This window comes from Ruditapes philippinarum, unplaced genomic scaffold (genome assembly GCF_026571515.1).
Source record: "Ruditapes philippinarum isolate M1 unplaced genomic scaffold, ASM2657151v2 ctg606_1_1_1_1, whole genome shotgun sequence".
Taxonomy (NCBI): Eukaryota; Metazoa; Mollusca; class Bivalvia; order Venerida; family Veneridae; genus Ruditapes; species Ruditapes philippinarum.
The window spans coordinates 288,691-311,600 of record NW_026858164.1 but is presented as its reverse complement, the minus strand read 5'-3'; the positions used below and the strand labels follow the sequence as shown (position 1 = coordinate 311,600).

The 22,910-nt window shown below is 31.1% G+C and overlaps 3 protein-coding genes across 4 annotated transcripts; all 3 read left to right on the top strand.

The window, feature by feature from the left end:
- Positions 1 to 674: 674 nt before the first annotated feature.
- Positions 675 to 6,313, top strand: LOC132752334 (placenta-specific gene 8 protein-like). Its single transcript, XM_060742642.1, has 4 exons — positions 675 to 822; positions 2,692 to 3,018; positions 4,442 to 4,581; positions 5,029 to 6,313. Exons 2-4 carry the CDS (start codon positions 2,721 to 2,723, stop codon positions 5,119 to 5,121), a joined length of 531 nt encoding a protein of 176 aa, XP_060598625.1. The 5' UTR covers positions 675 to 822; positions 2,692 to 2,720; the 3' UTR covers positions 5,122 to 6,313.
- Positions 6,314 to 8,814: 2,501 nt separating this feature from the next.
- Positions 8,815 to 14,242, top strand: LOC132752333 (placenta-specific gene 8 protein-like). Its single transcript, XM_060742641.1, has 4 exons — positions 8,815 to 8,970; positions 11,114 to 11,437; positions 12,859 to 12,998; positions 13,458 to 14,242. The coding sequence occupies exons 2-4, from the start codon at positions 11,143 to 11,145 to the stop codon at positions 13,548 to 13,550; spliced, it is 528 nt and encodes a 175-aa protein (XP_060598624.1). The 5' UTR covers positions 8,815 to 8,970; positions 11,114 to 11,142; the 3' UTR covers positions 13,551 to 14,242.
- A 1,576-nt stretch (positions 14,243 to 15,818) lies between these two features.
- On the top strand, positions 15,819 to 21,667 carry LOC132752330 (cornifelin homolog). Of its 2 annotated transcripts, none has more exons than XM_060742640.1 (4): positions 15,819 to 15,944; positions 18,835 to 19,018; positions 19,545 to 19,684; positions 20,731 to 21,667. In XM_060742640.1, exons 2-4 carry the CDS (start codon positions 18,841 to 18,843, stop codon positions 20,821 to 20,823), a joined length of 411 nt encoding a protein of 136 aa, XP_060598623.1. In that variant the 5' UTR covers positions 15,819 to 15,944; positions 18,835 to 18,840; the 3' UTR covers positions 20,824 to 21,667. The 2 variants fall into 2 exon arrangements, with proteins under 2 accessions (XP_060598623.1, XP_060598622.1); XM_060742639.1 differs by lacking the exon at positions 15,819 to 15,944 and adding an exon at positions 16,248 to 16,398.
- Positions 21,668 to 22,910: the final 1,243 nt, after the last annotated feature.

Genomic DNA, 22,910 nt, shown 5'->3' with positions numbered 1-22,910 from the left:
AGTGCCGCTTCTTTGTCACTTATAACCAGAGATTACCTTTCGAGTTTTTATGTAACTCACCAAATAAAAGTGCTGTTTGAGTTTTTATTATTTATGTTTAAAATCATAGCATAGATGATGACATTGTTTTCGTGACAGCGTATAAAAGTTATATGCGTAAATGAAACTTGATGTACATAAGCCGTGTATTATGACAAATTAAAAGTTATGATGAGGCGAACTTCGGCGTAATTCAGTAAGTAAATTCTTTAGCTTTTTGAGATAAATGTTAAAAAACTCGATGTTGCGTCGTAGTCGTCATAATTTGACGGATATTTTTTTCCACGAGATGAAATGTCCTTACATTCATCAACAATCAAATTTGGTTACCTTTATCTCTGTGTGATCGTATTTTTTCCTATTTTTTTCCATATAACCACCAAGATGTTAAAACTTTTTGCAAAACCTAGTTAATCAACATGTCAAAATTTCAAAATTATGTTATATCTCTTAATTGCGATTTCACACTGTTGCAACAATTGTCTGGAACAAAATTAGTTCAGTTTAGTTCTAATTTTGGTTGAAAAATGCTTATTTTTTCAAAGGTGCCATGTACTATATGCAAGTTTTAGTGGTATTTTTTGAGTCAGGTAAACAAACGCAACTATAAAACTTAAAACTCAGCTCATGCAGTAATTTATACTCGAACAAAGTCCTTTTACGGGGCAACTGAAGCATATGCTGCGTGCGCATTTTGCAAACAAACGATATCATATCAACGATAAAAATTTGACTGCACAAAAACTTTGCTGTCCGAGGAAACACTTGCTCTACATTCCCTAAGTAAGTAAATATCTGTTTACCTTGATAATTAAAAGAAAAATGAATTCACTGTTTCTTAGAATGAATGTAACATGTTTGATAAATCATCAAATGAATTTTTCAGCGATGTAATTTAGAATACAATTTTAATATGCTCAAACGATATTTCTGTGCAGCACATTATGTTTTCATTCAAAAGAATTTTGGAACACACATTGAAGTCAAATATGTCGTAGTTAAATTTATGTGGGGATTTATAGTGTAACGTAGTGTACTTTTCATTTATTTTGAAAAATTTTTTATGTACAGGAGTTATATCAAATTGGTATAAACTAGCATAAAAAATTAGTTTGGAACTTCGACCTACTGACAAACGTTGTTTTGCTTTTATAATGTTTCTTTTACATAAATAAACCCATTATGAGATCAGTTTAAACAATATTTTTATTTGTAATATTTCATATATAACAAACTACATTTAAATTAATTCTATGAATATAGTAGTAAGCTTTAGGTATGACTACCTTAATGGGCACAATAAATAACTAAAACATTGACAACATTTACGAGTTATGGACACTTTTTCTTGAAAAAAGCTTGGATATTAGTCAAATAAGATAACTCTAAAATCGAATACATCATCCTTATGAAAAACGGTTTTCAAATTAATAATTGTTTAGAATGCAAAATGTGTTTCTTTTCTCAAAAAATGTTTCCCTACCCATCCCGTTTTAAACAATTATTTGAGCAATTACTTGCCAAGAGAGCCTAATTCAAAATACTTGTATCCCTAAATCTTATATCTATCTATCTATCTCTCTATCTATCTCTCTATCTATCTATCTATCTATCTATCTATCTATCTATCTATCTATCTATCTATCTATCTATCTATCTATCTATTCTCTTTTTTCTCTTTTTTTCTATATATTCTTCCAATGAAGTAAACAGTAATAATTGATCACGATAATAACATTAATTGTAAAACAAAGTATAAAAGCAACAACAACAGTACAGTTTATCACAATAAGTTAAATACTAAAACTTCAATTCATCAATTTACATGTTTATTAAATGAATTTATAATTATTACACAGGAATTGTATGACAAACACTCATAATTAAAATAGATTTGGAAGCATTTATATTTATCCATGCGAGATACTTGATCTTAAACTATATGGAAAATTTTCCACGTATAAAGGTATTTTGATATCCTTACCCAAGAGGGGGTCTAAATGGGAGACCCAGAAATGAAAATTTGATATCTTTATAGATGATAATACCATAAAATGAATCAATAGATTCAACTCTATCAAAGTTGTTCTTTTATTGTGACTTTCTCGGGCATGGGGATTAACGAAGAACTGCATAACACTAAGATGGTCCTCCGACCATAAAATATTAAAATGATATTGATAAATATTCCCTAGACTTATTACTTGTGTGTAAAATTTCAGTTCATTCTCTCACTCTATTTTTCCAGAATAACTTTTCTAATTGAGAAAAATGACCTAAAACAACGCTTTTCACTCAAACCGTGCTTTGTAATTTCTGGGTATATTTCTGAACTATCTTTTGCATATCCTTCTGTGCCTAATTTTATCTAAGTAAAAAATTCAACTGTTATGTTTTAGGCTTTAGGACACCAACGGAGTTCCTTAAATATTTAAAGAAACAGGTCAGAGAAAAAAAACTGTTTTTCAAATGATACTGATCAAATATAGAACACAATGTTTAACTATTCTGCGCAATGATCAGAAATTTCATAATATTGCTCAAAAGGGTATGATTCTTTCGACTGCAAGGGAAACTTGACGATTCTAACGTATTGCTTACTGTAAACAAAGATGAGCAGTCTTAGTATTTTATCATGTTACTGTTATTCAGGATTCCGCTCTCTACAACTGATTGAAACAATGAGTAGTCCACCACCTAACTATGATAGACGTGATCCTCGTTACCATCCACAAGATCGCGGGCCGCCCCCAAACATATGTACGGACCTCCAGCTACCAATCAACCATAACGCACAAGGTCAAATGCACTCAAACCCATCATTCGATCATGGACATATGATGCCCCCTCCACAACATTCTACAACTGTTGTAATCAATCAGCAACCATCGGTACAGAATGATCGGATACTGGGATCCAAGGACGGTCATAGGGAATGGAGCTCTGGGCTATTCTCTTGCTTTGATGACGTTGGAAAATGTATGTTATGTAAAAACCATTTCATTTTAGTGTGTTGTTTACATACTGTCACATGAACATGACAAAATATCACAGTTATCTTTCAATTTTATTTAAATCTTACCATTAAAAATTTCATATCATTTATATGTATATTATTATCTTAACATATTCAAAGTATGTTATCATGTATGGACGAGTTTGTTTTTCTTCACATACCAGCAGTGCTGTCATGAATAGATGTATTTTGTAATCTTCACATTCAAAAACTTTCATAATGTATGATCAAGTTGTTTCCTTTACATTCTAACGGAGTTGTCATGTTTGGGTCGATTATTATCTGAAAAAATACGAATTTTTTGACGGTTTCATTCAATAAAAACTCCTGGCTAGTTATTTACGCTCGGATCTTTACTGAAAAATGCAGGACGTTCACGAATAGTAACGACTGCGTTTATTTTACTGTCTTGTTCATCTTTTAGTGATATACATTGTAGAAGAAAAATCATAAAAATATACTTCAGATTGTGAATCGTAGAATTTCTTTTCTTTGTTTATAGAAGCTTTAATTTCTCTGAAATATGCCTCATTCAATCATAAAAGAAGTATTTAAAAGCATGTCATTTGTAGTGAATAATCATATAGCCTTCAAAATAATTGCCACCGAAGAAATTCATTTCTGACGGTGTGTTAAATGCCTATTGTGTGACTGCTGCTTTCATTAGTGGTAATTGGAAAGTTGAAAACTATACAATATAATAAAAGAGTCGAATGTTTATTCTATTATCTCATATTTATTACATTATTTGTTATGTTGTACAACCAAGTATTTTGGAATAAACACAGAGTTCAAAAATATTCAAGATTCAGTGTCCAAAGAATATTATGATTGCTGACAATGAATTTTGATATCAATCTGAAAACATAACAATGTTTAACATATACATGAATTTAGGGTTAATTTACAAAAAATAACATAATATTTAAACTTTGGCTTTCTGATATCACATTCATTAGTCTGGTAATAAATCTAGGTATACCAGTTTAGTTTTTTTAAACAATGAGCTATAAAAAAGTACAATACAAGGCAAACCCACAAGTATGTTCATTACTGAACGTATATCAAACAAAAACTTGCGTGCACTGAGTAAAAAGTAAAATATTTTCAAGTGAACAGAGAAAGTAATTAACGGCATTTTAATCCATGTGAATTTCCAAATAAATGTCTAAATATGCTAAAAAGGTGTCACCAAAACTACTTTGTAACTTAAAATGCCACTTTCTGCAAAGCTTTATTTCACAAGATGAGGGTGGTTTAATACAAGACTATAGTGAAACGTTACGTAATACATTTGACTACATTGAAACAATTTCTATAAGAAATATTGTAAAATAATATGTTGTTTTTCGTAGAAAATGTATACTATAAATTTTATTCATTCAGGCATGTGGGGATGGTGTTGTCCAAGTTGTGTGTTGATTGATATATCGGCTAGGCTAGGAGAATGTGCTTTTGTAACAAGCTGTGTTCCTGGTAGTCTTGTTACTATTAGAACTCGTGTTCGAACTCTTGGTGGCATCAGGGTATGTATGATACGGTATTTATATCAATAATTAATTTAAATGAAAACTAGAAATAATAAGAAATAACAAAACCAGATTGAGGTTATATAACATGTAGAGAATCTGTTTCTAATTATTTTTTAATAGAGATGAAGGGAGAAATTCCTATCCATTTTACAGTTAAATTATGTTACAAAGTTATACAACAGAGTTGGTTTAATTATAACTTTTTTAATGTGATTTGAGGTCAAAATCAAACGCTGTTTACTTGAACTCTTTATTTCATGTTTTAAAGCGTTTGCCTTTGTAATTCATTATCTTTTAACGAATAACTGAATAAATGATACTGATCAATAAAATTGCAACATATCAAAGGAAAAAGTATCAAATTTCAACTTGCAAAGTTCTTATAAATTGATGTAGTTGTACAAATTGAGATGATGTTCAAAGAAATTATTTTATTTTCAGGGATCCATTTGTAAAGATTGTATGGTAATAGAATGCTGTTCATTTTGTGCCATGTGTCAGATCCATCGAGAACTGGAGTATATGGGACTATAAGATATAGATATCACAATCAACGATGATGTGTCAAATTACATTATAAAATATAAGTGATATACATGTATATATTCCCGGATATATCAATCAAAATTTTAGACTAATATCATTATTATACTTGTTTGCTGATAAATGTTATTTTTATGCCGATATCTTTCAAAAGTGTTCACACAAACAAACAGAAATTATATCAACGAGGATAAGACGCTCTTTTGTAGTCTACTATACATATATCAACTCGTCAATCAATCGTGCCAATCTCCTGTTTTACATCAAGGCCATAAAATAGATGAAATACCACCTACGAATGAAGTGAAAGTTGATCTTTCTCAATAACCTGTGTTGACAGGAGACAAATGAAGTATCACAATTTGTCGGCGTCTTTTGAAAAACGCCTTATCACAATTTTAATTGTTAAAAGTTTACATGTGCTCATTGAAATATTCTAAACCTTTAATTGATTATTATATAGAATCATAAATATAAATAGTCATATTCGTATATATTACTATGTGTTACTTTATTTATCATAAGGAATTCATATTAAACAAAATTACTAAACAAAAATGTATTGTTGTATTAACACATTTGTTACGTTTCATCCAAAGACAAAATTTACATGTTCGTCAGCAAAACACATTAAAACAAAGTATCTGGACTTGTCAGCTGATAGTAAGAATTTCTTACTTACGTGAACAGTCGGCGACAAGGAACATGTTGTTTATCTTGTTGTGTTTATTTCCTTATTTGTAAATGATTCATGTTAATTATTTTTTATAATTAAGATAGCTTGTTATGTGTGTGTATGCGCGCGTGCGCCTGTGCGTGTGTGCGTGTGTCTGTATGTGTTTTCCAATAAACACTTTACAAAAAACAGTATTGTTAGTTTACAGTATCGTATAACAATTATTCAAATTCAAATTATCGCAAAGATAGCAATAAACGACTCGAAAATGTAAAAGATTGATAAGTCATTTGTAATATAAAATTAATACAAATATATTTTGTTGTCCAACACTTGCGTTGAAAAGTCATTTCATTTAAGGGGACAGGAGAAATCCTTTAAAACATGTAACATCTGTTTGTAATGTTATTATTTCTGTACATATTTGCGGAAAAAATAATGTAACGTTATTTATGATCATTTTGCATTTGATAACATTTTTTGAGTATAATTAAAGCATAAATCAGCGACGTTTTCTTTTTTTTACAATCATTGTAGATGAGTCATCTCCATTTGAGAAAGGTCCATCGTTCTTGCCTGTTTGGGTGAAAATAACGTATGTAAAGATCGTGGCATGTTCTTTCAATAGTTTGTTGTCATGTATTTGTGATCATTGATCTAGAACATATCTATGTATGTGTAATAATGACATAAATTATACGTATTATGCGTTCATGCAATCATTGATTGACCTTCTCAGATTTAGACGAAGGACTATTTTTGTACAACCTAATTAGACTGAGTCACTCAAGCCTTGTCCTCAAAAGTATTTCACTTTACAGTTAAGAGAAAGAGAGATGACCAGGTCATCATTTCAACAAGCATTTTAAACTATATCAAGGAATGGCCTGCTAGATTGCCAAGACAGCTGAGCATTCAAGCAGAGCATTTTAACACTATATTTAGAAATGCACTGCTAGATTGCCTAGTCAGCTGAGCATTCCAGTATTTTAACACCATATTTTTGAACGCACTGCTAGATTTCCTAGCCAGCATAGCATTCCAGCAGAGCATTTTTACACTATATTTAGTAATGCCCTTCTAGATTGAATAGCCAGATTAGCATTCCATCAGAGCATTTTTTCACTATATTACGGATTGCTCTGCTAGATTGCTTAGCCAGCTGAGCATTCCAGCAACGCATTTTAACACTATATTTAGTAATGCACTGCTAGACTAAAAAGCCAGTTGAGCATTCCAGAAGAGCATTTTTATAGTACATTTAGGAATGCATTGCTATATTGCCTTGCCAGCTGAGTATTACAGCAGATCATTGATTTCCCTATATAAATTAAAATGGCTTTTTGCTTAGCTCACTGTTCACTGCTCACTTCTCACATACGTTTATAAATGTCAATATTTCTTCAATGTATCCGGCTTCAACGAGCAAGAACTAAATAAAACACACGACCTTATATAAGTTTCCATTACGCTTTATCCCCCTTTGATTGAAATTTGAAATGCATAATGAAAATATTATTAAAAGCAAATAGCTGGATTATGCCAGGACATATTTCAGAATATCTTTTCAAACAATGCACTACTATAACATTATTAAAAACTGGGTTAAACTATTACATACAAGTGAGAATAAATTTGTCAACGAAGTTTATAATTAATTAAAGAATGATTGTGAAACTTACCCAAATAAACCAAAATGGTTTCATTAGTGAAAAATCTTTTATGTACATTAGGTTTTTATGATGTATGATTCATGCAAAGTGTTGGTAATACTGACCTGTTTTTATATCATGTGAAACAACGATTGAAAGACCAATTTGTACAAAACTGGTCAAGTAGATTAGACAACTCTAGTAGAGTTCTATTTTATAGACATACTTACGTTTCTAAGTTTCAACCATATCTAAATATTATCAATGTTGAACGGTTTTGTAAGAGTCTCACTAGGTTAAGAGTATCTTCTCATAGATTGCACATAGAATTATTCAGATGAGATGGACTAAACCAGCTTTACCAAAGAGCAAGAAGAACTATATAAAACACACGATCTTGCATCAGTTTCCATTACACTTGATTCGTGTATCTTGTAAAATTAATTCAATAGTAAGTATAAAGTTTACCTCTCCGTAAGTTTTGTTTATTTAGCATTATGCTTAAAGTTGAATGTCCTTTTGTTATGATATTTGTTTTCAATGATGATTTACAATTTTGTTTATTCCTACTCCACTTACACATATTATTGTATGTATATGCTTTACACTTTCTTGTCATTTATCATGTGTCTGTTTATCCGCATGGACAATTTGGTCCAATGGAATATTGAAATACTTAGCGCCGCTTCTTTGTCACTTATAACCAGAGAATATCTTTCGAGTGTTTTGTAACTTACCAAATAAAAGTGTTGTTTGTCTATTATTTATGTTTAAAATTATTTCATAGATGATGGCATTGTTTTCGTGACAGCGTATCAAAGTTATATGCGTAATTGAAACTTGATGTACATAAGCCGTGTATAATGCCAAATTATGTTATGATGAGACGTACTCCGGCGTTTTTCACTTTTTTACCAATTACGCATTTATCATATTTCATTTTGTGTCTAAGTCGAAACTTAATACTTTTTTCTCTAAGTACTCATAATTTATGGCAGATGTTTGTACCACGTGATAAAATGTCCTTACAATCATCAGAAATCAAGTTTCGTTACCTTTATCTTTGTGTGATCTTATTTTTTCCTATTTTAGGTGGCTTTTTTTCATATTACCATCAACACCCGGATGTTTTAAACGTTTTGCAAAACCTAGTTAACCCCGATGTCAAAAATTATGTTATAACTTTTAATTGCGAATTCCCACTGTTGCAAAAAATTGTCTAGAACAAAATTAGTTTGGTTTAGTGAAAAATGCATGTTCTTTCAAAGGTACCATGCACTTTATGCAAGTTTCATTGGTATTTTTTTGAGTCAGGTAAACAAACGCAGAGCAACTGTAAAACTTAAAACTCAGCTCATGTAGTAATTTATACTCGAAAAAAGTCCTTTTATGGGGCAACTGAAGCATTTGCTGCGTGCGCATTATGCAAACAAACGATATCATATCAACGATAAGATTTTGACAGCACAAAAACTTTGCTGTCCGAGGAAACACTTGATCTTCATTCCCTAAGTAAGTAAATATCTGTTTACCTTGATACTTACTAAAAATAAAAAAAAATTCACTGTTTCTTAGAATGAATGTAGCATTTTTGATAAATCATCAAATGAATTTTTCAGCGGTGTAATTAATATGTTCAAACGATATTTCTGTGCAGCACATTATGTTTTCATTCAAAAGAATTTAGGAACACACATTGAGGTCAGATATATCGTAGTAAAATTTATGTGCAGATTTATAGTGAAACATGGTGTATTTATCATTTATTTTGAAAATTATTTATGTACATGAGTTATATCAATTTGGTATAAACTAGCATAAAAATTAGTTTGGAACTTCGACGTACTGACAAACGTTGTTTTGCTTTTATAAATATTTCTTTTACATTAATAAACACATTATGAGATCTGTCTAAACAATATTTTTATTTGTAATCTTTTCATACATACATGCATGTAATACATTACATTTAAATAAATTCTCCGAATTGAGCAGGAAGCCTAAGGTATGACCACACTAACGGGCACTATAAAGAACTAAAAAATTGACAACATGGGTCAGTGGACACCTGCATGCAATATTTAAACAAAATTTATCACACGATTTACGAGTTATGGACACTTATCTGTATAAAAGCTTGGATTTTAGACGGCTCTTTTTATGATATCAGTTAACATTAAAATCGGTTATATCATCCTTAAGAAAAAGTTTTCAAATTGATAATTGTTTAGAAACAAACGACTAAAGCAAACTGTGTTTTTCTTCTCAAAATGTTTGAAATATGTTTAAAAGTGTTTCCCTACCCCTCGCGTTTAAAACAATTATTTAAACATTTACGGCAAACATTCATGATTAAAATAGATTTTAGTAGACTTTAAGAATTATCCTTTAGGAAGCATTAATATTTATATTTGAAGGATTATAAGGAAGTACTTGATCTTAAACTGTACTGAAAATAATTCCACGTAAAATAAAGTATTTTGTTATCCTTATCGAAGAGGGGATCCAAAAGGGAAACCCAGACATGAAGATTTATCATCTTTATAGATAATAATACAATAAAATGAATAAAAAAATTCAACTCTATCAGAGTTGTTCTTTTATTCTGATTCTGACTTACTTTCTCGGGCGGGGGGATTAATGACGTACTACATAACACTCAGATTGTATATGGATTTAAGAAGGCAGCGATATCCATTTTTTCTAAACCCAACATATCTACAGATTGATTTCGCTATGCAGTTTTCTCACAGGCTATAAGGTTCAATGCGCATGTTTATTTTATTGAGCAGACGCTTTGTATTCAACAGGCGTTTTACAATTTTAGGCAAAAAATGGAATTTGTTCAAATAGTTTTATATTGATTTAAGAGAGTAAAGTCTTTAATCAACTTTTTACATTAAAAAGGAAGTCAATCTTGTCATAAACCCACTTTAATAGTACTTTTACAGTGAGGCATGGTCGTGCCCGTCGATATCCAAAGTGATAAGATAAAAGTATAAGATACTTGTTCAATGTGTGAACAGTCCGCGTGTAATTATTTCTTCTGCATATTGTTCAAACAAGAACTACATATTGCCTCAAAAATGTATTAGTTATTGTTGAGAATTTTAACTTTACCACCAAGCAAATACTAATTAAAGGGATTCCACTGAGGTTTTTTTTTTTGAAATTATTTTTCGAGATTAATATTCCATAGACCAATTACTTGTGTGTAAAATTTCATTTCATTCTCTCATTCTATTTTTCCAGAATAACTATTCTAATTGAGAAAAATGACCTAAAACAACGCTTTTCACTCAAACCGCGCTGTAAAGTTTCTGGGTATATTTCTGATCTATCTTTTTCATATCTTTCTTTGCCTAATTTCATCTTGTAAGAAATTCAACTGTTATGTTTTAGGCTTTAGGACATCAGTGGAGTTCCTTAAATATTAAAAGAAACAGGTCAGAGAAAAAACTGTTCTTTAAATGATACTGATCAAATATAGAACACAATGTTTAACGATTCTGCGCAAATGATCAGAAATTTGATAATATTGCTCAAAATGGTATGATTCTTTCGACTGCAAGGGAAACTTGACGATTCTCACTTATTGTTTACTGTAAACAAAGATGAGCAGTCATAGTTTATTTATCATGTTACTGTTATTCAGGATTCTGCTCTCTACAACTGATTTAAACAATGAGTAGTCCACCACCTGACTATGATAAACGTGATCCTCGTTACCATCCACAAGATCGCGGTCCGCCCCCACATATGTACGGACCTCCAGCTACCAATCAACCATACGCACAAGGTCAAATGCACTCAAACCCATCATTCGATCATGGACATATGATGCCCCCTCCACAACACACTACTACTGTTGTAATCAATCAGCAACCATCGGTACAGAATGATCGAATCCTTGGATCCAAGGACGGTCATAGGGAATGGAGCTCTGGGCTATTCTCTTGCTTTGATGACGTTGGAAAATGTATGTTATGTAAAATCCATTTCATTTTAATCTGTTGTTGTCACGTGACAAAATATCACAGTTATTTTTAATAGTTGGTTATATAATCTCCATAGTTTAAACGTGTTTATTTAAACCTTAACATTAAAATTTCATTTCATGTATAGGTTTATTATCATCTTAACATATTCATAGTATTTTATCATGTATGGCAGAGTTGTTCTTTTTTCACATTCCAGCAATGCTATCATAAAAAGGTGTATTGTAATCTTCACATTTAAGGTCTTTCAAAATATGATCAAGTTGTTTCCTTCACATTTTAACGGAGTTGTCATAATTTATATGACTCAATTATTATCTGAAAAATTACGAATTCATTTGATTCATTCAATGCAAACTCCTGGCTAATTATTAACGCTCGGTTCTTTACTGAAAAATGAAAGACGTTGTCGAATACCTTACGACTGCGTTTATTTTCAATGATATACATTGTAGAGGAAAAAATCATTAAATTATATTACCAGTTTGTGAATCGTAGATTTTCTTTTCTTTGTATATAGAAGCATTCATTTCTCTGAAATATGCCTCATTCAATCATAAAGGAAGTATTGAAAAGCATGTCATTTGTAGTGAATAATTATATAGCCTTCAAAATAATTGCCACCGAAGAAATTCATTTTTGTCGTTGTGTTCAATGCCTATTGTGTGACTGCTGCTTTCGTTAGTGGTAATTGAAAAGTTGAAAACTATACAATATAATTAATGAGTCGAATGTTTATTTATATCTCATATTTATACATATTTGTATGTTGTACAACTGGTATTTGCTAAAACACAGTCAAAATATATTCAATATCTCAGTGTCTAAGAATATTATGATTGCTTATTACCAGTTGACATGAATTTGATATCAATCTGAACATATACAATGTTTAACATATACATGAATAGTTAATTTACAAGATAACAATAATATTTACCACTTTGGCTTCTGATATCAGCATTCATAGTCTGTAATAAATCTAGTATACAGTTACCAGTTTTTGACACTGCTATAAAGTACATACTAGGCAACCCTATATGTTCATACTGACGTATATCAAACAAAACTTGCATGCACTGAGTAAAAAGTAAAATATTTTCAAGTGAACAGAGAAAGTAATTTACGGCATTTTTAATCCATGTAAATAACCAAATAAATGTCTAAATATGCTAAAAAGGTGTCACCAAAACTACTTTGTAACTTAAAATGCCACTTTCAGCAAAGCTTTATTTCATAAGATGAGGGTAGTTTAATACAAGACTATAGTGAAACATTACGTAAATATATTTGACTTCTTCAAATGTACATTGAAACAATTTCTGTAAGAAATATTGCAAAATAATAATAAATTATGTTGTTTTTCGTAAAAAATGTATAACTGTAAGTTTTATTCATTCAGGCATGTGGGCGATGTGGTGTCCAAGTTGTGTGTTGGCTGATATATCGGCCAGGCTAGGAGAATGTGCTTTCGTAACATGTTGTGTTCCTGGTGGTCTTGCTACTGTTAGAACTCGTGTTCGAACTCTTGGTGGCATCAGGGTATTTATGATACTGTATTTATCTCAAGAATTTATTTAAATGAAAACTAGAAATAATAAGAATATCAAAACCAGATTGAGGTTATATCACATGTAGAGAATCTGTTTCTATTTATTTTTTAATAGAGATGAAGGGAGAAATTCCTATCCATTTTACAGTTAAATTATGTTACAAAGTTATACAAGTTATAAAAGTTGGTTTAATTATAACTGATTTAATGTGATTTTAGGTCAAAACCAAACGCTGTTTACTCGAACTCTTTATTTCAACATGTTTTAAAGCTATTGTCTTTGTAATTACATCTGTTTATCCTTTAACGAATAACTGAATAAATGATACTGATCAATAAATAGCAACATATCAAAGGAAACAGTATCAAATTTGAACTTGCAAAGTTCTTATAAATTGATGTAGTTGTACACATTGAGATGATGTTCAAAGAAATTATATTATTTTCAGGGATCCATTTGTAAAGATTATATGGTAACAGAATGCTGTCACATTTGTGCTATGTGTCAGATCCATCGAGAACTTGAGTATATGGGACTATAAGAAATATGTATCACAATCAACGATGATGTGTCAAATCATATTATAAAATATATGTGATATACATGTATATATTCCCGGATATATCAATCAGAATTTTAAACAAATATCATTATTACACTTGTTTGCTGATAAATGTTATTTTTATGCCGATATCTTTCAAAATTGTTCACACAAACAAACAGAAATTATATCAACGAGGATAAGACGCTCTTTTTTAGTCTACTACACATATATCAATTAGTCAATCAATCGTGCCAATCTTCTAACTTACATCAAGGCCATAAAATAAATGAAATACCACCTACGAATGAGGTGAAAGTTGGTCTTTCTTTTATAACCTGTGTTGACAGGAGACAAATGAAGTATCACAATTTGCCGGCGACGTATTACAATTTTAATTGTTATAGTTTACATGTGCTCATTGAAATATCTTATACATATAATTGGTTATAAATTAGCAACATAAATATAAATAGTCATATTCGTATATATTACTATGTGCTCTTTATTTATCATAAGGAATTCATATTAAACAAAATTACTAAACAAAAATGTATTGTTGTATTCTGTTAATACATATATAATGTTTCATCCAAAGACAAAATTCACAAGTTCGCTAGCATAACACATTAAAGCAAAGTATCTGGACTTGCCGGTTGATTGAGTTTGAGTATTATTAAAGCATAAATCAGCGACGTTTTCTTTTTTTACAATCACTTTAGATGAGTCATCTCCATCTGAGAAAGGTCCATCGTTCTTGTCTGTTTGGTGAAAATAACGTATGTAAAGATCGTGGCATGTTCTTTTTATAGTTTGTTGTCATGTATTTGTGACCATTGACCTAGAACATATCTATGTATGTGTAACAAGGACATAAATTATACGTATTATGAGTTCATGCAATCATTGATTACTTTTTCGGATTTAGACGAATGACTATTTTTGTAAAACTTAATTAGACTGAGTCACTGAAGCCTTGTCCTCAAAAGTATTTCACTTTACGGTTAAGAGAAAAAGAGATGACCTGGAATTTAAGATGTTAGGCTCTCAAGCTAGGATTGTGGGTTTGAAGTCAATTGGAATCATGACAAGTTTCATCATATGACACCAGAACTGGTTAGAGTCGGGAAGCAGACTCGAAAGTGCGCAAGTATAATAATATGTTTAAACTAGCCGAGCATCTACATGTACTATTGTATATAAATCGTGTTGCTTATTTGGTGCCAGTAGAGAAACAAAAACTCATGTACAACTTTATCAACAAGAATGTAAAAAGAGAAAAAGTAAAACTTACCATTATATTCGAATTGCTGCTTCCATTTACAAAGTATCAAGAATAGTATAACCTAGAAAAACTTCTCATTTGATAGTTAAAAAGGCATTCAAATTGTCATACATGATACAATTGATAGACATTTTTTTGTAAAGAATATACATGCATTTATGAAATCTACTCTCATTTATCAAGATTTATTGATAGGACAAGATCAATGCACCATCTGCTAGGCTAGTGATTATCAGCAATGTTTTGACGACCGATAAAAACACAATATTTTAAGTGAATAGCTCACCTGGATACCCAAGATCAAGTGAAAAACAAAATTAAATATGTAATATTAAAAAACATATACAACATAATACTGTATCCATATCTACATGTGATATATAAAATCTGGCCTTTTTGTTGGCGCAAATTTGCAGTTTTCTCACATTGTGTACTTTGAAACATCGAGTTCCTTATATATACACAACATAGAAATAGTTCTATAAATAAAGGAAGACTATAAATGATATGATAAATCCCCTTGTTACCTATCCCGATTCGAGGCTTACTGCAGTTACACATTAACAATATCGAGAATACTTGACACATAATCATAGAAGACAGTGACTACAGTTGAAACCCTAATGTCAGACATAAAACCCATTATAGAAAAGCACAATACTTATTTCTTTATTATAGGTGTTGACAAATACAGGAGCATCTTAACATGTATAAAATACTTGGCAAATGAATTAACAAAACTGCTGATTTTCTTTTTTGAAAGCATTTTTGTAGATTATTAGTATTTATTAGAATAATGTAAGTGATTAGTCTCTGTTTGTGTTTGACAATGATGTGGACTGTTTTGATTATTGATTGTTATCGTGTTTGATCAGGAACATTTATTCTGGATATAAGTACTGAAAATTATAGCTTTATCTCAGTTTTATAGCTTACCATATCAATCTATCTTAAAATCGAGTAATAAAAAAATCACGACAGCGTTATCAGGAACCAGGAACTTGCTCAGGTGAGCCAATAAGAAAACATAGCAAGTCCATGGTTACTTCACATGTAAACAAAACAGTTTTATTGTTAAAACGTCTAGTCGGCATTTACGTCTTGGACTGGTAAGATGTTTAGAAATGTTCTTTTTCATTTAGGATTTTTTGTTTTCTGAAAAAATAATTATAATATTTTGCAGTTTAGAAAAATCATTGGTCAAAAATAATGAATATGATTAAAATGAAAAAAAGTTTTGTCAATGATTGGATCTCTTATAAAATATTAATATTAGATCTACCCTTTTCAACAAAAACATGTGCGATATTTTTGTGATTCATGTTGAAAAGAAATGAAGGAGATTATTTATATGAGCTAATTCTTCTTTTATCACCGCCTATATAAGTATTGTGCGATTTTTTTAATTTATTCCATAATTCACTATTCTAGGTTTGAAATACTATGTTACAAAAAATTCAACGTTTGACATGAATTTTAATTCTTGGTGGAAATTCTGAAAAATAAGTAGCAGTACATGAACAGAAAAAGTGCTATTATATTCTGTATAACTTCATTAAAAATGTGAGGAATTATTTTTTTCTTGTTTTGTAAGAAATGTGTATAGATCAGAATGATTCTAAAATTCGATAATACAATATTGATATATGTACCAAAATACAAGTGTTTTTCTCTCACCTTTTCCTGTCCTATATGTTCTGTTGATACTGTCCAAACAAAGAATAGAACTGTTTTACTGTATGTATCGTTGATGTGTAAGAATTCACCCAGATGGATTAAACACATATATAAGTTTCAAGTATTATCAATCGGACCAAATGTCCATGAGGACAAACAACACATGATATATGACAATATATGTAAGTTGTTGTTAATTTAATCAATTAAGTGTTATCAAATTGTGATGCAATTGATATTTGTTATGAATATACATGTATTATTCGTTACTGTCTGAAGATATATACAAACATTGAAAGCGCTAACAGAAATAAACGTATAAAAAATTAATATAATTTATATTCTGCATTTCCCAGAACCTATCTTTTATATATGAGATCCACACAAGGAAGCGAATGATGTCATATATTATTAGTTGTAAAGATCGTTGACAGGTTGTATGGCCCTATATAAACGGCTATTTGTAAATATAACCCGAGCCGTTAGGCGAGGGTTATATTGCAAACAGCCGGTTATATACGGTCATATAACCTGATAACAATCTTTATAACGAATTTATAATACAGCAAGCATCATTTTTAGAGAAAAATTTTTAGTGCGGCTCGGGTTATATTAACAAACAGCCGTTTATATAGGGCCATATAACCTATCAAAAATCTTTATAACGAATTTATAATACAGCAAACATCATTTTTTAGAAAAAAAGTAAGAGTTCTTCATGAATCGACAACAGCCGTGTATATAAAACTATATAAACGTCACGATTATCCAATGAAAAGCGACGTTACAAACGTGCAGTATTATAAAAAAAACTTTATAATACTGCACGTTTGTAACGTCATTTTTCATTGGATAATCGTGACGTTTATATAGTTTTATATACACGGCTGCTGTCAATTTATAAAGAAATCTCACTTTTTTCTCTAAAAAAGGAAGTTTGCAGTATTATAAATTCGTTATAAAGATTGTTGACAGGTTATATGGCCGAATATAAACGGTTGTTTGCAATATAACCCTCGCCTTGCGGCTCGGGTTATATATACAAACAACCGTTTATATAGGGCCATATAACCTGTCAAGAATCTTTATAACTAATAATATAAACGTCACGACTATCCAATGAAAAGCGACGTTACAAACGTGCAGTATAAAACGTCAATAACCAAATGACGTAAGGAAAATAACTTCTACGCTCAATGTAGTTCAAAATTGTTTTATCAATTCTCTTTTTTATATGCATGTTAAAATGGAAATAGATATTAATCGTTTCTTTGCATTATAGTATAATTATGCACGATTTATAATTCAAATGCTTTGTAAGTAATCACTCATGCCGATAGACCATCATAATAATTATATTCATACACTTTGAACTAATCTTCAAAAATGCACTCAAAATGGATATCTGTTTTTTAATTAAAGTACACTATGGTTAAAATATTGGTTGCACCAGTATTTTAGGCAAACAGCAGTCTAGCATTATTTCTCTAGGGGCTACCATAAGGTAATAATACTAGTATAACAGTTTATGATATCAGATACACTTGTATGTTTTTATTGTATTGAATCAATAGAAAAAAAATCGGTTTTTTTTTTTTTTTTTTTTTTTTTTTTTCGGTAGAAAATATGTGTCAAACGAAGACATGTATCTTACTCTTCAAGTACTGAGCTATTACAGACCATAAATTGTGAAAATAATGTAAAACATAAACTTCTTATCGCATATTTTATGTGTCAATAACACTTCAAATGAAGGTAATGAGATAATGCCAGGTGTAAAAATTTATTTTTAACTCAATTTATTCACGTCAAATATAGAATACTTTGTGTTAAATAAAATATATTAATTTTTGTAGCACACCTTATGAATGCAATATATATTAACATAACGTTCATCTTATGTATAATTTACACGAGAAACAGTGTTTTCTGTCGTCTATAGATATGCATTTATCTATTCTAATCGAATAATCTGTAGGTTCGGAAATAAAGTCATCTTCAAAAATATTTTCAAAAACTAATTTACGTTCTTTTAACAATATTTTTTTATTTTGATCTCACACTTTATTTAGAAATCACATCACGATCTGTCTTTTTTAATAATCTTAATATCTAATGTTGTTAACTAGTACATTTATAATATATAATTTTGAGGTTATTTATTTTTATTCCGAATTGCTTTTTTCATTCAAATAAATAAACCACATGTATTTGTATTTCACCATGTGTAAGCATGTAATAAAATATTTATCAAGTTGCTAAAAGAAATAATATGCAAAATGAAACACTATATATGTATTTATATTTACTTTGAACTTTAAGACAACCATGAGCGTTCAACATGCGGATTCCGCTGGTCAGGCCATGCAGGGGCAACCCAGTCAGGGAAATACCACCGTTATTATACAACAACCCCAGACAGTTACCGGCAAGCTTGTCGGTAATATGAATGGTCATAGAGACTGGAGTTCCGGCTTGTTCGGATGTATGGATGACGGAAAAAAGTGTATGTGAACTCATGTCTCCGCTTTAAAATAAAGGCTTAAAATGTAGTCTTTTTTAATCACTTGCTGTTCTTGTAGCACTAAAGACTCTTTTTGCATACCTAAATCACAGTGTGAAATTGTATAAACATAAAGGAAGAGAATGAGTAATGTACGGTGTTTATGTTGATATTTGAGTTATTTATTAATCTTTTCTCTATGTGTGTTTGTTTGATATTTCTTTTACGTTGTTGCTTTTTTGTATTATTCATTAGTTTATAAAGAATGTATTTTAGTTCGATCGTGTAGGAAGCTATAAGCTGATAGACACTCTCGAATCCGTTCCCGGAACCAACCACTACTGAGCAATGCGTGTAAAGTTTCTATCTCAAGTAAACAACGGCTTGCCCCTGACGGGATTTAATCCCATAATAGGGATCCTTACTTTAGCTGCCCGACGCGTTAACCACTCGGCTATGCCGCCACGCATTATAGTCTATTAATCGGTGTTTCTATATCTTTGTTTAATACAATTTATTTTTTGAACAGGTATCATGGCTCTAGTATGCACTGAATGTGTTTTGGCAGACATTGCACATAGAACTGGAGAGAGTGTTTGTGTACCGTTCTGTATCCCTGGAGGTTTGGTTGCCATTAGAGCTAGACTGAGGGCTTTAGGTGGAATACAGGTAGGTCATGTATCCCTGGAGGTTTGGTTGCCATTAGAGCTAGACTGAGTGCTTTAGGTGGAATACAGGTAGGTCATGTATCCCTGGAGGTTTTGGTTGCATTAGAGCTAGACTGGGGGCTTTAGGTGGAATACAAGTAGGTCATGTATCCCTGGAGGTCTGGTTGCCATTAGAGCGAGACTGAGGGCTTTAGGTGGAATACAGGTAGGTCATGTATCTCTGGAGGTTTGGTTGCCATTAGAGCTAGACTGAGTGCTTTAGGTGGAATACAGGTAGGTCATGTATCCCTGGAGGTTCGGTTGCCATTAGAGCTAGACTGGGGGCTTTAGGTGGAATACAAGTAGGTCATGTATCCCTGGAGGTTTGGTTGCCATTAGAGCGAGACTGAGGGCTTTAGGTGAATACAAGTAGGTTATGTATCCCTGGAGGTCTGGTTGCCATTAGAGCGAGACTGAGGGCTTTAGGTGGAATACAAGTAGGTCATGTATCCCTGGAGGTCTGGTTGCCATTAGAGCGAGACTGAGGGCTTTAGGTGGAATACAAGTAGGTTATGTAACACTGGAGGTCTGGTTGCCATTAGAGCGAGACTGAGGGCTTTAGGTGGAATACAGGTAGGTCATGTATCCCTGGAGGTTTGGTTGCCATTAGAGCGAGACTGAGGGCTTTTAGGTGGAATACAGGTAGGTCATGTAACCCTGGAGGTCTGGTTGCCATTAGAGCTAGACTGAGTGCTTTAGGTGGAATACAGGCAGGTCATGTATCCCTGGAGGTCTGGTTGCCATTAGAGCTAGACTGAGTGCTTTAGGTGAAATACAGGTAGGTCATATTTGCTTCGCGAACTGATAACTGTGCCCCTATATTTTAAAAATGTGAACAAGGAGCTTCCTACCTACTTCGAAGACTTTTCTTGAGAGATATAGAATCTTTTTGTAGAAATAAGTATTGTTGGGACAATTTAGAACTTAAGCATGTGTCATAAAATACATTGTCTGATAATAGTTTCCTGTGTTTCCTTTTCATAATGTATATTCTAATTTATATTTCAGGGTTCAATATGCAATGATTATATGGCGCTGTACTGTTGCTATTTCTGTACCTTGTGTCAGATGCACCGAGAGTTGGATCATATGGGACTGTGACCAGCAAAATTGTTGTCTTTTCTTTATAAAAGTCTTTATTCACACATTTTATTACAATATCCATTGCATGTTGTAAATGCAATATTTTTTAGACCGTCCTAGTTTTTTGTCATTTTTTTTCAGTTTCAATGTTTTTATTACAATTTTGTTATCTATCTTTATATTATTTTCATGAATTTCTATATCAAGACAAAATTTATCCAACATGTCTCGCAGCTAGATTAAAAGATAAAAAAGATCAAAACCTTAAATGGCTTTTATACAACATGTTGCATGCCTAAACTTCAAAATGAATATCAATTGAAACTATTAAAATCATTTAAAAGCTCTAACAGAACTACGACTAGATAGTGTGTTTTAGCACTGATCTGTTTCATATCATTAAATATTCAGATAAATTATGAGAACATTTGATAAGATAAAAAACGTTATGAATTGACAGTTTTTATATCATGAATTCACGTCACGCCATTTTATTTTTAATTATTGAGTTTGCCAAAGATAAACGCTACATCTAAGTAAGTGTGCCGTAGAAGAATATTTGCTTGATTTTACAGATTTGTTAATTTATAAACCACCTTAATCTTAATAATTATGATACATTGTTTATAGTTTAGGATTATACTTTGTTACAATATTCACGTAAAAAAATAACCGTCGATGTTTTATGAAAAACATACCTTATATCGTTTTCTTTTCATCCTTACAAATGATCATGTCGGAAGTTTTGTGACTATTTACAAGTTTTCAATCATAATCAACATTTAAAGAAATACCATGCTCATCGTTCTGTAAAATACTTTTATTGTAGAAATGTTTTGAAATATAGTAAATTCTGACTGAATACTTCTAATTTGAAAAAAAAAGGTTGGGAAGCTGAATTTCCTAATACCGACCAATCACTTTTGTCCTTTAAAAATACTAGTGTTTTAATGACATTATGAATTCATTCTGTATTTACCTTAAGAGTGAAAAGTTTAAAACATAACATATCTTCTCTGTGGGTACTCAAATGATGATTATTTACATTAAAAAAAGACTATTTAGCAGTTTTCAGTATTTTCAAGTATCAAATTTGAGCATAAAATATCTGTAACCTAATTATATTATTTAGATAAAGGTTTTATGATTGCTCTTCACAATTCAGAAGATAAACTATTTATAACGATACTTTTGACAAGCTAATGGGTATGTAGCACAACACAATGTCGATAAAACCTAGATTATGTAACCTTTTGATAACAAAGAATGTATGATTTTTTGTACCGTCTGTACAAATGCAAACCCACACTTCAGTGGTAGGCTTTAGATAAAATAATGACTGTGCATTTTTGTTATAATTCATTCTATTGGATAATTTTGAGTCACTGCGACACGGCGGATGTCGTTGAAAATCAACTCGAGCGGGTAACTTAATACAACTACCGACCTTATGTAGGCTAGCTGGATAACTCTTTACAAATGATATACAATGTAATTCAAAGTCCATAACGGAAACAGAACTCGCCACATTGAGGGACAAGTACTTTAAAGTCAACTGTCATAAACATTGTTCAAAGAGGGTCTGTATTTTAATCGACTATCAGCACAATAGCAACCTTTAAAGTTAACCTATGTTATCTTATTTCTGATATACAGAGAATATCAAACAAGTCTGGTTATCTATTATTAAACTGAACTAATAATTCAAAATTAAAATATTTAAATAACAATCAAAGTTACAGAAATTTTTGTACAAACATTTAACGAAGTGAAACGACTCTAACAAAAAAATCGGAAAACAACTAGGCTACCTAAATTGAATGTTCCGAACTAAAAAAACCTATCCACTGCGGAAAGCTTCTTTGGATATACTGTTTAGGCACTTGAAACATCTTTGAAACATGCTCATATTTAAATAACCAGAGACTGTCTAAATCTGATTTATATCAAGCGCGGCAAAGCGAAGCAAAGCGCGAACTTTAATATATGCTTTGTGATTTTCTTGAAATATATCTCTCCTCGTCTGTTATTTTGCATCACAGTGTGCATAACCTTCATAGGTTGAAACGAAAATCCTTTTCATTGCGTAAGTAAATCCGAGTTCC

Excerpts from the sequence above, each read along its gene's own strand:
- LOC132752334 (XM_060742642.1), top strand. The coding sequence starts at position 2,721 with ATGAGTAGTCCACCACCTAACTATGATAGACGTGATCCTCGTTACCAT. Across the intron at positions 3,019-4,441 it reads CTTTGATGACGTTGGAAAAT|GCATGTGGGGATGGTGTTGT; the intron begins GTATGTTATGTA and ends TTATTCATTCAG. Across the intron at positions 4,582-5,028 it reads GAACTCTTGGTGGCATCAGG|GGATCCATTTGTAAAGATTG; the intron begins GTATGTATGATA and ends TTTTATTTTCAG.
- LOC132752333 (XM_060742641.1), top strand. The coding sequence starts at position 11,143 with ATGAGTAGTCCACCACCTGACTATGATAAACGTGATCCTCGTTACCAT. Across the intron at positions 11,438-12,858 it reads CTTTGATGACGTTGGAAAAT|GCATGTGGGCGATGTGGTGT; the intron begins GTATGTTATGTA and ends TTATTCATTCAG. Across the intron at positions 12,999-13,457 it reads GAACTCTTGGTGGCATCAGG|GGATCCATTTGTAAAGATTA; the intron begins GTATTTATGATA and ends TATTATTTTCAG.
- LOC132752330 (XM_060742640.1), top strand. The coding sequence starts at position 18,841 with ATGAGCGTTCAACATGCGGATTCCGCTGGTCAGGCCATGCAGGGGCAA. Across the intron at positions 19,019-19,544 it reads TATGGATGACGGAAAAAAGT|GTATCATGGCTCTAGTATGC; the intron begins GTATGTGAACTC and ends TTTTTTGAACAG. Across the intron at positions 19,685-20,730 it reads GGGCTTTAGGTGGAATACAG|GGTTCAATATGCAATGATTA; the intron begins GTAGGTCATGTA and ends TTTATATTTCAG.